Below are 14,367 nucleotides of genomic sequence, written 5' to 3' on the forward strand. Positions count from 1 at the left end.
CATCCATCCATCCATCCATCCATCCATCCATCCATCCATCCATCCATCTGGACAGCAGCACAAATGATACCAATGTGTTTACCTCTGAATACACAGATAATTACTGGCCATTAAGTGGTTTTTCCTTTATGCTTTCTTCTTTTTTTTTAAAAAAAGTAGTGATTTAAAGCTAATCTATTTGGAATCTTTTCAAGTCTCCGTGGTCTCCCACAACAAGCTCTTAGGAACAGTTAGTAAAGATTTAACATGCAAGCCTGTGGTGGGAGGAGAAAAAAATCACCCAACGCCTTATGCAGAGATGCATCAACAGCCCTGACCTGACTAGGCTTCTAAACAGAGACACTGTTAAGGAGGTGCTTTGTTCCTGTGGATCACTTGCCATTAAAGAAAAATGAGAAACTCAGTGCTTCAGTAGACAAAGCCAGAGAATGGCCCTTTTACGTCAGACTGCTTTAATGTTCTCAATAACACCTGTTTATGGAAAACAAGTAAACAGCTATCAAGAATTATAGTTCCTTTACCAAAGGGGCAATATAAAAATAATACTTAAGAATGTCACTACAATAATGCACCTCAATATTTTACTCCTACAGAACTTCCACACTGTAAATCGTGATGAAATTAGAAAGTGTTTTTTGGTGTATGATCCTATTACATTCTGCCCATTTGCCTCACCTCTAGCTTTCAATCTCTTCTAACACTAATCCACATTATCTTAGAAATGTATTTTTGATCGATAGAAGGACACACACACACACACACACACACACACACACACACACACAGAGAGAGAGAGAGAGAGAGAGAGAGAGAGAGAGAGAGAGAGAGAGAGAGAGAGAATACAACCCCACCCCACCCCGTGCACTCTCCCAATCGCACCAGATTAAATGGAAAGCAGTACAAGAGTCAGTTTTAGAACCAAAATAGGAGATGCATTAATATTCTTTTGTGCAGATTCTAAGTTAAACAGTTTATTACAGAAAATGAAAAATGGGCAGAAAAGAACAGTGTTTGTGCCCCTTTTCCAGTAAGTTAGAACTTTTTCCCCAGAGGTTCCTTGATCTCAGAATTTATATTGCATCAGTTTATGAATGGGTAACACAAAAACAGCTTAACAGTCAGCTGTTTAAGAGTAATTAAACTCTCACTGGAGGCTTTAAACATTTCACTCTGACAGTTTGGCCCTGACCTTGGCTATTTTTCTTATTGCTCATCTCTACAGTTCAATTTTACTACTGATCTTTACTGCTTGAATGTAGCTTTGAATGGCCCTTGGGTTAGAGGCACAGAAGCATGCAGGTTTACTTCCCAGTGGACTGCGTCTTAGTATCAAACAGGGAAGATACCGAAGATAGCAGTACTCTTTCCCTTTGTTTCCCACTGTTGCTTGCAGATCAGCAGGAGTCCAAGAAATACCAGATACATCCACATACCATCAGTCTGGAAGCTAAGAGGTTGTGTATGTTATCTAGTTATTCTACTGACACTGGGAAGATAAGAGGAAAGAGAACTTCAAAGACCTTTCCACCCCTACTTTAACTATTACCAACAGAAAATATCAAAATAAAGATGGTTTCAAACTTTGCATAAACTACAATGTCATTAAACAAGTCTCCCATGTAATAGCCTCTTGCACTGACCCAGAAAAACAAAACTACCTAACAGCAATACTTCAAAGTCTAAATGATACTTTTTAGAAAGCAGGCTCTAATTATAGATTATATCTATATCTATAAATAGATACACACTTTAGAGTCTTAGGGTTTGAGTTTGGGATCTCGCACATGCTCAGTTAGGACTTCACCAGTTGCTTATATCCCTATCCCTTTTGATTACCGAGGCTCAACTATCTATTCCTGTTGGTGCTTCCTTCAGGCAAACAGAGATTATTACAAGATTACACAAGAAAACCATTTTTTTTGATAAGTAGACAGTTTTCAGCTTTAGACCTTCTAATCAACATGTTTTAATTCCTCAATTTCTTGAAGCCCAATATATACCCAATCAAGGTGTTATTCTGGAACAAACAGCTAGTAACAAAAATAGTATAACACAAGTATGATAACACAAGACAGCCTTTACTAGTTTTGTCAGAAGGAAATATTTCTTTGATATCTGAGTTCCAGAGAAAAAGTAAAACGTAAATTAGAAGAGTATGCATGGTTAGTGAGTCTGTAGAGGAACAAAACTGATTTTGAGTTAGGAGTGGCACCAACCCTGAAACAGAGAATGCTTCTGTAAGGTAGTCAGTCCCAAACAACAGGTTATAAAAATCATTTTAAGGGCACAATTACTAGTATGTACATAGGACACCTACACACACACCAGAGCGATTTAAACTGCTTTCTTAATCTATACCCATCAATAGTTTGAAAACAGCAGGCTTATGGCTGGCATAAAACAGTGTTTTTAGAAACCCAGACTTTTAATCTAGAAAAATAAGATGGGGCATTAGCCATGTTATAATATTCATGGAAGTAACTGTTGACTGCTTGGACAAAGTAGCAGAATATATTCAGCACACAAAATGTAAGGTTTAAACAACAGGGTGCACTTTTACTTAATAATTTTTTTGCACATGTGCATGTGTCTTAGTGGGTAAACGCATAAAAATGTAATTGAGAGTGAGAGAGAAAGCCCCAGGTAGATGCAATAGCTTGGGAATGGCCATTCCGATTGCAGAGGGTCATTAAAATATGCAGTTTGAGACTTGACTAGCATTTCAATGGCTAGCTTCATCTAGCTGTATACAATAAGACTAAAAACAAGACCACTGGGCGGGGGTAGTCACCAAAGTGAGAAATTCAATGGATACTTACCAGCAAATGAGAAAAAAAGATCTATAGAGGACCAGAAGGCACATTTTAAAAAGTAACCAAAATATGTGACACTACTCTACCCACACCAGATGATTTTGAGAAAACAAACCTCAGAAATTTGGTTCAACGACCATCTTTCCATTAAGAGTACAGTACAAAAGTTATCTTCCAATTGGTAATCACAGTTAATCCCAGTCACTTTAACTAAAATTTTCACATACAGACATTACAGTGAATCCGAAAAATGTCAATTAAGAATTCCTAAAGTGTGGCAAAACAATGTCATTTGTGTGTTAAAATATGGACAGAACATGTGTCAAAATAAGACAGGAGTTTCACTCAATAAAACACTCCATGTATTTGGATAGTGCAGAGAATTTAAGTTACAAGTTAATACATGCATGTCAAACTTTCTAGGATAACTAGTGAAAGGGAAATAATGGAACTACAAAGATCATGGTAAAAGGCAAGATGGAAAAGGAAAAAGGCCAAAGATGTTATCAAAGGATAATCACTTCTATAGCAATAATCATAGTACAAACAGGTTCCACTGGTCTAAACACAATATCCAATCATTCCACATAACCAAATGTTGGAAGCTTGTTTATCGACACTTGTGTGGCAAAACTTTTCCTGGAGAGATGCAACACACATCGGGATTCCAAGACAAACCAAAGTATGGATACTACCAAAGTTCACTAGGTGAACCAATGAGTTTTTATGGTTACTTACAGGAATGTGGGTGTTACTCCTTACTTACAGGAGTAGAAACAACTCAAAGACAGCTGCATCACCAAAGCCACCCTAGCACAAATAATAGCACACAAGTTGGGAACCTGAAACATACTGCACAGCCTGCAGGCAGCTCAACCGGCTGGATGTCCTTTCAGGTAGCTTGCTTGTTCTAAACCTGGAGCTGGACTGTCTAGTCTCAGACTTCTCTGCAGTTCAGCTCAGCTTCCTTCCATTTGAAGGGGACTCTCAGTCTATTGCTTATGCTGGCAGAGAGGGGCCTAGTGAGTCTGCTCAGTTTCAGGGACTTCCCTGAAGCTGTTTTGAATTGTTTACCTTTCTGATTAGAGCTTCCTACAGGATGGAATCTCTAAGGAAACAATACAAAGGCAGTGAGAAGCTACAAACTAAAGCTGAATATTAATCTGCTGAATGAAGCAAGCTATGGAATAGCAAGTGTAATTTCAATTTAAGACTAGAAGCACTAAAAACCAAACTTTGTTACTGAAATACTCAAGATACAGCCACAGATATAAATAAATCAAGTATTTAAGTGTTATGGCAGTGCTGTTCAGAGGTAAAGAAAAAGCAACTCTTTAGGTACTAAGACTTTTATATCTTAAACAAAACAACTGAAAGTGGTTATTAGATGTTTTCTCTGAACAAGTGACCTGTGTGTGTATCTATACACATATCAATAAATAAATATATATACATATATACACACACACACACACACACAATTTGTATAGTTTATAGCACAGACTCATTCGTTTATAAGTAGAAAACAATGTAAATACACAAGAAAATATCCAGGTTATGACTATGCGGATCCTTGATGTGTCTGCAAAAAAACCTGTAAATGCATAGAATGAACAATAAAGAGTAGGGTACAGACGAATATTAAGATTTATTTTGACTTGGTATCTAACTGGAAGACTTTATCTTTTGTTTAGGTTTAAGGTTATATCCACAGCCAAGTAACCTTTATACAAATGCATGCCAAGAATATATTTTAATAATGAACAAATGCTATTAATGTGCAAAAGTTGTCATTAATTATGTTTTCTAAGATACCACTATCTAATAACGGCATGTTTCAAGAAAAACAGAATGTAGATTAGTAGCCAGAAATCCCACTGGTGGAGCTGAACACAGAATCCTTTTTGTGCTCACATGAAACATCTGTCCTTGACCAGGGTCCTAATAAACCGCAAGAAGTTAACTTTCAGCAAACAGAAATGGAAAGAATGTGGGAGTGGTTCTCAGTCTTCCTAATGCTGTGATCCTTTAATGCAATGCTTCATGCTATGGTGACACTCTACTTCCTAACTCTAATTTTGCTACTGTTGTGAATTTTAATGTAAATAATATCTGATATGCAACCTGTGTGAAAAGGTCCTTTGACCCCCAAAGGGTAACAACCAACAGGGTGAGAACCACTGATGCAGGCAGGACACAACCTGACAGAACTGATACGGTTGTTCTCTGCTCTACACCTTAACATACATACACTGGACTATGTTTTGTCACCAATATGTAAATACTACAGGTATTTCCACAATCCTAGGCTTGCCTAAGGTGTTCAAATGTCAGCTGTCTTTCCCTGAGGAAATTTCATAGTAACTTTATCTTAGTAACTATTTCATAGTAACTATATCTTTTCCCTGAACTTTTGCTAATCCACTTAGGACACACCTGATAAGCTCTTCAATTGCTAGACTGAGTAACTGTGAAAAAATATTTGCTATTACTGTGTCTTGGTGAAGCTATTGATAAAAATTTGACATTTAAATAGTCTATGCTACTCTATTTATAATGAACTATGGCCTTGTTACTGATAAGAACTTTTGATAAAGGATCACTTTCTGAAGTCTTCTTCATAAACTCTTAATTTTGTGCTACAAATATTCCTTTATTTTCCTAGGACAACATTCAGCTCTTTCACACTTGAATAAAACACTCAGCATTTGGTTTACTCTCATGTCGGCACATCTGCACTCCTATTTAGGAATACCAATATCAAGACAAGAGCCAGAAACCGCCATTCTGGCACTCGGCTATTTTTAAAAATAAAATTGTATTACAAGGTAGTCATAAGCATTCATTTAATCAAACATAAGCTTTCGTTCTATATGACGGTTGAACAGTTCTAACAGAACATAAGAACTCCAGGGCCTAAAAAGCTATTATATGTCGGTTTTAGAGAAAGTTTGTACATCCTGCTCTTGCTGGTTCTCTATGCTTTTAAAGTGGGAGATGGTATATAATTGTTAGTATCTCAGTGACTGACTTAACAGCTGTCTGACAAATGGTAAGACAAGAAAGTCTTTCCTTTTTATACCATTAGCATGGGAAGAGAAAGAAAAACTCCCAAGCTGTGGCAGCTCAACAACAAAGAAAAACACAGACACAGACAAACATGCTAATGAAGTTCTACGTGAACAGACCCAGCGGGGAAATTATAATTACATAACATAGGCTTCTGTTAAATGTGTGTGTACAACACTCTGGGAATTTATAAAATTCCACCTACACTCTACTTAAGTCTCTGTAACTAGAAAGACTAATAAACATTTTAAAAATGCTTTACTTGTAATAGTATCAAACTGGAAACCCAAATCAGAATGCAATGTGGTAAACAAAAACAAAAACAAAAAAACACAGGAATCCCATTTAAGTAATAAAAGAAATACACTACTCACCCAGATGACATTTTGTTCATCATGTTAAATTCAATATAGATCTACTTTTTGTCTGAATATTTTTATTCAATATAATTGCAGATATAAAATCTGTCAACGATAGGCTAATTCAAATTCAATTTTTGATAAAATTCTCAGAGATGAGGACCAGATGAGTGTTTGCCAGGTGTTAGAACTACTGAGATTATATTATGTGCACACCTGACAGCAGCATGTGAGCTAATAATAGTTCTGTACCTAAACCACGAGTTACACAAATCTACACATATTTAAAAAGAATCATTTATATATATTTGACAATGTCAAAACACTGGTTTTGTAGGGTTCTACAGTACCGAGGATATAGGGTTTACATATAGACCTCTTTGCACTATTTAGCAACTTCCTGGAAGTATATAATTGTTTTAAAATAAAGTTAATAAAATACACTTGTACACAAGAAAATTCAAGCAAGATAAAAAATGAAATCATAGCCAATTTTATTCAAATTTTCCAAAATTTGTAGCAAACATGTTAATTGCTTCTAAAAATGTATGTCATCCTTTATACACAATGGTTACTGTGTCTTCCACTGATTCCTTTTTCTTCTTTTCTTTATAATCCTTTAATAGAAGCCAGAATCTTGGGTTGCCCAGTTGGGAGCCTAAAACATATGCAGAGAAAAATAAAGATAAAATGAAATCTGAACACTTAGCAGAAAAGGAAGTGGTACAAGCATCTTAACATTGATGGCTTTTGGAGAGTGATAAAGCATAACAATAATCAACAAACATGGGAAAGATGACAAATTTATTTTGAATATACTTAATACAAGCAAACAAGGAAAAAACCATCACATGAAATACTTTCAAGGTTAATTGCAATTCCATCTATTAAAAACCTTAATTCAGTGGAGTCCTTCAATATTCCAGTTACTAACTACTTTCTATCCTCAGTTATATGAAGTCAGTGTCTAAGGAGAATTAAAGGCTTGGAATTCTGAAGTTACAAGGTCACTCAAGCCGGGCACTGGTGGTGCACACCGTTAATCCCAGCACTTGGGAGGCAGAGGCAAGTGGATTTCTGAGTTCAAGGCCAGCCTGGTCTACAGAGTGAGTTCCAGGACAGCCAGGGCTATACAGAGAAATCCTGTCTTGAAAAACCAAAAAAAAAAAAAAAAAAAGAAAAAAAAAAGAAAAAAAAACCACAAGGTCACTCAAGTTCTTTGAACATTAAAACTTCAAAACTGAGGGACCTCTGCTAAAAAGATAGTTAACTATGAACATCAGATAAAAGATAAAATTAAAATTGGTATATGATCATCAGGAAAAGCAGTACTTCTTTATAGAACTAATTCCTTAGATTTAGAAAGAGAGCATACATTTTAAGCACATGTAAGTTATCATCTATCATAATCAAAATGATGTGTTGAGAGCCCTGAGGAAGTGAGTTAATAACATCACAAGAGTAAAAGAAATAAACCCAGTTATGATTAGGAATGTAATTTTTTTGTTTCCTTGACTAATGAAACAAACTTAGTTTCAATTTAGTAATTTTTTTTGAGCACTATGTTTCTAAGCTTAAACAGAAATATAAAATTAAAGTTAACCAATAGTGATTATGCTCCCAAAGTTTATGTAATAATAGTTACATTATTGCTAAATCCAAGACAAAACAGAAAATGTTTGGCTCTTACCTCTGATCTACTGTTCTGATTAAGTTTCTTTTCGATATTCATGGCCAACATTTGGCTTCTAAAAGAAAGACTTTTAGTCTTTTCAATCACTTGCTGGTAGGGTGAGACTGCATTGTTGCCCATTACCACATGACCCTGAAATGAAACAGAAATTATTCTAGTAAATTCAATGATTTGAGTGTCTCAGTAAATCATGAGCACAACACAATACCACATAACTGTTGCACACCTATACACTGTATTAAGATGATAATATTTATCCATCAATGTTCAAACAACTGTCATTCAAATATTTTTTGGTGGGGAATACAGTATCAGGAATGGGACCTGACACAGAACAAGCAACTTGTTAGCTACGGTCAAGTCCTGGTTTTACTTTTCCAGTTTGAGACAGTATTTTGTTAATTTGCCCAGGATGGTTTTGAACATGCAATCCTCCTGCCTCAGAGCCCAAAGTAGGGGAGATGACAAAGTAGGGGAGATGACAGGTCTGCACCACTAGGCTCAGTCTAACAAAGATTCATAGACAAGCACTGTGCTGTGCATGCCCATAAACTCAGTACAAGAGGCAATTGGCCAGAATATTCTAGTACAGTGAGTTCCAGAGTAGCTAGAGTCTCAACGTGTGATCCTGTATCAAAAAGCAAGGTTTATAGAATCAAATTTCTAATAAAAAATTCTCCTGAATTATAAAGTCAGCAATTACTATACAGCATGTGTCATACCTACTTACATACATACTTACTAGTTTAGAATCAATCTTGGCATCCAACCTGGCATTTCTAATCAAATTCACAATCCATCTTTCAGCTTCTTCTGGAGTCATATTCAGTTTATCTGCTAACATACTAATAAGAGACATAAAAGCTTAGTCTTTTTGTGCTTAGTCTTTTTGACGCATACTTTGTATATACTTCAAATATTTCTGGATCATGTACTCTTTCATACATGACCCTTAACTATATATACCATTCCTGTTTATGCCTCTTTATGTTACCTTCATAATAGCAGCTGAACTGTAAAGATCCTTGATAAAAATAATATCGTATTCTGCATTTATAAAAACTTGTGGTTTTGAAACCATGATCTTGAGCACTCTAAAGTAGCTATCAAAGGAAGAAGAGTTTTATGACTCTGACAAAGTACTCCCACGATGAAGAGCAAATGCTTAAGGCTGCTCCTTACGATTTGATAGAGCTTTGGGGGACTGCTTGCAGTTGGAGGACTACCTGCAGTTATTATGCCAGTGACAGGGATGGAGAGACAATCCCAGCTGACCATGGAGACATGCTAAAATGCCCTTTGACAATGGATCTGCATCCTTCATTTTCCCAACTTACAATAAGGTTGTAAAGGACTTGTCCTTGAGCAGCTGTGTGTCAATCAGACAATTGACAAAGAGTACACATGCACATGATAAGACGAATACACTATACTTGAATGTATTAGTGTACACACTATTATTAACTGCTCTTTATCTTTATCTGAACTATTATACACTGTTCATTCTTTAATATAATCACTGATTTAGTTTAGAGAATTTGAATATTTTCAATAAGACTGGAAGTCAGCTATGCTCATCACCAGTATACCACACTCCTCAACAAAACAGTTCCTTGGAATACTATAGACAGAAATTCTGGATCTAACAGTATGCCCACCTTTAAATGTACTTAAGTCGTTAGCAGCTATACAAGCAATTATGTAGTGATAAGGCTTTCACCCAAATATAACCAGTTCAATTAATCAAAAATACCTTTTAGGAAATAACATATTCCCTATCATATCCCTATTTCATTGTTTAAAGAGAAAATTTTGGGCAAATATGTAAAGCTTGTTAAGTCTGTCAATAAAACAGTCTATATAACATGACTGAAAATGGGCCTTGCATAAGTTTGATAAATACTCTACATTTGTGCTTGTGGTGGTTTGAATATTCTTGGCCCAGGAAGTGACACTATTAGGAGGTATGGCCTTACTGGAGTATGTGTGGCCTTGCTGAAGGAAGTGTGTCACTGCAGAGGTGTGCTTTAAGACCCTCATGTTAACTGCCTGGAAGCCAGTCTTCTCTTATATTTCTAACCTGTTTGGTACTTTATAAAACAATTAAATTGCCATTGCTTTGTCTTTAGTTCAGGGAAGGCCTGAATTTGCAATCTTCGTATGCCAGACTGTATGCCAGAGACCTCCACCACCCCCCAGTTAGAAGGGATTGTTTTCAAAATGGTGAAAATCCTGAAAATAATCATTCCTATAACTTCACAGTTAACCCCTCTATTTTCTACTAGTACATTTCCTTAATGCAACTTTCACCTCCTTTGTACTAAGTAAACAAACACCTGAAGAAGCTGTTACTTAAGAAACAAGTTTTTTAAAAATACTATCTCACCATCTCACTCAGTGGAACTGAACAATTGGATTGGTTGGCATTCTCTATATCATTCTACTTATTTACTTAATATTTTTAGAAGCAGAATTTTGCTGTTTAGCTCTGGCTAGCCTCAAACTTGGAGTGAGCCTCCTGCCTCTGTCTACCCCAACCCCTAGTGCTGAGATTACAAGCCATGTGTCACTATATCTGGCCATATTCTGCTGTTTAAAAGCAGAAAACCCAATTTTCAGTTAATTATGTAACTGGCACCATTAAAATTTTAAATTATAATGTAAACAGTTTATAAGTTATGTAAATAAAATAACAGTTTAAAACCAAGGTTATTTGAGTCTTCTGTGTTATGGCTATCTAAATGGAAATACTTCAGGTGCTTTTTAAACCACAGCTTCTCATCAAAAGTCCCTTACCAATCTCTTCTCATCCTCAAAGTCACTTTTCGTCAACTACCATGCTAAACGTTCTTCAAACACTCCCATCTCTAGGTCTCTGCACAGGCTGTCCCGCCACATGGCCTCTTCCTCACGTACTGTCCTGTCTCTTACATAGTTCTCAGATGGACAGGGACCATGCTCCGTCTTCCAGGGATGAAGTGTTCCTATAACTAGCCTCTGTCAGTCACTTCGCTGCCTCAAAGGCAGACTGTACAAGCAAACCAAGTACTATGCACCGCTTTCAGACGGCTTCTTCCCTATGCATACAGAAGAGTGCACAGCACACGCCTATCACAAAGGAGGCAGCCAATACTTAACTGACTGATTCTTTCTTATTCAAACTAGGAACTGACTCAGACTCCATTACTATTCTCCAGTGATTACCCAAATAATCTCTATCTTGAGCCCTTAGTTTATTTTACATAGTTGTTTCACCCTAAAACCCTATGATCAGTTTACTTCTTGCTCTTTTTCATCTTAAAAAAAATATCTATCTCATAATACAAAACGTAAAAACATTCAAACTTAATTATCCAGTTATGGCTTCCTCCATTTTAGCTACAATAGAAATTTTTAGCTTCCCATATCTATGAATTCTATATTACAGCCATAGCAAATCAACTTTCTTCCTTCACAATCACTCTTTCAATGAAACATGAACTGGCTTTGATGCTTAAGGCAAAGATCAACTCTCAAGAGTGCAAGGATCACATAATCCTCAAATACATCCACCACTACCACCATCTCCTCCTCCCCTTCCCTCCCCCAACCTCACCCCCTTCCCCCTCCTCCTCCATCATTCTCATCACTAGAAAATCTGAGAAATCCAACAGGGTTAACAATGCTAGCCTAGACTTAACATAAGGAAACATCTAATTTCAGATTTAAAAAAAAAATTACACTCTACGCAGTTAACCCTAACTAGAATCAATATCCTCCTTCTCTTTAAATGCACATTCTAACATGGCTACAGGGTGATTTAACACTACGAACAGTAGAGTTGCATAAACATCTGTGGGCTGAACGATAATAATCCCACTGTCTCCACTGTGTTTCTTGATCCTTAATAAAATGGAGTCAAAGTAAACTTGAAATAAGTCCTAATAATGCATTAGCACATTATCTGATGGCACCTTGGATTATCTAAGCTCCCAATTACTTTAAGAATAAAATTAAAGAATGTAAAAACTGGCTAGCGCCGGGTGGTGGTGGCACAAGCCTTTAATCCCAGCACTTTTGAGGCAGAGGCAGGCTGATTTTTGAGTTCGAAGCCAGCCTGGTCTACAGAGTGAGTTCCAGGACAGCCAGGGCTACACAGAGAAACCCTGTCTCGAAAAAAAACAAAACAAAAAAACCAAAACTGGCTAGCAAAATGGCTCAGCATGTAAAGGTCCTTGCTATCAAAACTAACAACCAGAGTTTACAAAGTGGAAAGTTCTGATTCAGAAGGTCCCTCTAACCTTATGGACACATGGAGAAACACACGCGCTCTTTCTCACTCACTCTTGAGGAGAATAATAAATGTAAAAATATTTTTAAAAGAATATCTATACTAATAAATTCATACAAACTACTAAAGATTTAAAAAACAAAATCAAATGAACAAAACAAACACACTAATTAATCAAAGCCTGAAAGATAAAGGTGACTTAAGTCAACCTAGAAAATGCTGTAAAATGGATCAAAACAAAGAATGTCTGAGGAAAAAAAGATTCAAGCTAGTTCTGCTCTCAACAGAAACAGAGTATAGATTCAGATAGTATTAAAAATTTTAACTGTGTCTGCAAGCATTGCAAAAGGACCTTAATATTTTCTCTGAAATTGTTTCATATCTTTTAAGTTGACTAGTTGACCTGTTCTACAGAAACAAAAATTAACTAGGATACTAAGCAAAGAATCCTCAACATCAAGCAAAGACCAATGCTCTACCCTCAATCCAGTTGCATTAAATAAGATTGTTCACGCTTCCAGCACAAACCAGATACTTCTTTTTTTCTTTGAATTGATCAGTAATGGTGGCCCCACTTACAAGCCTTAGATATAAAGCTTGATCTAGGGACTTAAGTAGTATTTTATTGATTCCACATTGATTATCTATCAAGTCATCAATACCAGGTTTTGTGGACGTTCTCTTTCTCCTCTGAATCCCCCAGTCAGTCACTATTCTGTCCATCTTAGTGAAGAGTCCAGGACTTCACATGTGATATTAATAACTATCTCATAACTTGTTTTTCCAAATTTTAGTTGACAAGTGCAGTTTATTTCAAATATTACTAAGGGTTATGATATGGGAACCTGTGGTCTGGTTTTCACTGAAGACTGCAGCCAATACATGGAAAGAGAAGGCCTGTATATCGGTAAGAGTAAGCTATGAGAACTAACCAAAGGAATCTGCTAAGTAGAAACTGTTGTTAACTATGAGAGCAGGCAGATATAGCAAGCTCAGAAACACTAAATGCTGAATGTAACAACTGAAATATATAACCTTATACTAAAACTAACACAGAAATGAGATGATAATGGCCTCTGAAACTACTAACTATATTTCTTTATTCCCAATAAATGTGATTTTTTAAATATAAACTCTTATGTGGTGATAACTTTAAGGAAAATGTTAAGGTCTAATTTTATTTAATAAATGAAACAGACTGACTTATAATGCTAAAAACCCAAGATCAGTTGGAAATAGCCAAATTAATCCTCCAAAGAAACCATATTAGTGCATAATCCAACACATTTATCATGCATTTAAAATATTATTTCCATTCTTTGTTTTATCTCCTGTTGAAAACTAGTTCAAGAATTATTTTACAACAGCTTTTAAATGTCAGACACACATATACTAAATTAAATCCCACCATACTATCTTTTCTGACAGCTGTTGCATGATTTATGTTAGACAGTGTATTAATAGTGAATGTTTTGAATCACAAGTATAAAGTTGTTTAATAAGCAATGAGCCTTATAAAGCTATTGAATTCAGAACTGAAATATGTCCTTTCGAAGGAAAAGGAGGCCAGAGATACATACATCTTTCCAACCCACAAAAGAAAAAAATGAAGAAATTAGAAAGAATATGAACATAAACTAATTAAGAGTGTTAAAACAGGCCAGCATGGTCCAGGGAACAAGATAATGTCGCACATTAAACATTTACATTAAGTCTAGTGTCAGATTCAAACAATTTAGGATTGACCAAAACTTCCATCTGAATTACTTCTCTGGGCTTTCCAATATACAATGTATATTCATGTAATTCTTCCTATTACTCCATACTGTTCTTCAAAATATCTATGGAGGTAGTTTAAATGAGAATGGGCATCACTGTATATACTTGAGTGTTAGGTTCCTAGTCTGTTGACTCTTCAGGAAGGATTATAAGGTGTGGTTTCATGGGAGAATGCGTCACTGGGGGTGGGCTTTGAGGTTTCAAAGGGCACAGCACCAGGCCCAGTCTAGCTAGTTCTCCTTGCCTCATGCATGTGGGTAAGATGGAAGCTCTTAGCTACTGCTTAAGCACTATGCCTGTCTGCCTACTGCCATGTTCCCCGTCAGGATGCTCATGGACTCATTCTTTGAAGCTGTATGCAAGCAAGCCTCCAATTAAATGCTT

At 36.2% G+C, this 14,367-nt stretch overlaps 1 protein-coding gene across 1 annotated transcript in view; it reads right to left on the reverse strand.

Moving 5' to 3' along the window:
* Window positions 1-6,711: 6,711 nt before the first annotated feature.
* Eif3e (eukaryotic translation initiation factor 3 subunit E) overlaps window positions 6,712-14,367 on the reverse strand; it is a 33,172-nt gene continuing 25,516 nt past the window's right edge. Inside the window, exons 11-13 of the mRNA XM_028766992.1 lie at window positions 8,677-8,779; window positions 7,932-8,066; window positions 6,712-6,899 (exon numbers count right to left, since the gene is read on the reverse strand). Coding sequence (XP_028622825.1) covers window positions 6,861-6,899; window positions 7,932-8,066; window positions 8,677-8,779 — 277 coding nt within the window. The 3' untranslated portion in view covers window positions 6,712-6,860. The remainder of the gene's footprint in view (window positions 6,900-7,931; window positions 8,067-8,676; window positions 8,780-14,367) is intronic.

Source organism: Grammomys surdaster, unplaced genomic scaffold (assembly GCF_004785775.1).
Source record: "Grammomys surdaster isolate TR1022 unplaced genomic scaffold, NIH_TR_1.0 63, whole genome shotgun sequence".
In the NCBI taxonomy this organism is placed as follows: domain Eukaryota; kingdom Metazoa; phylum Chordata; class Mammalia; order Rodentia; family Muridae; genus Grammomys; species Grammomys surdaster.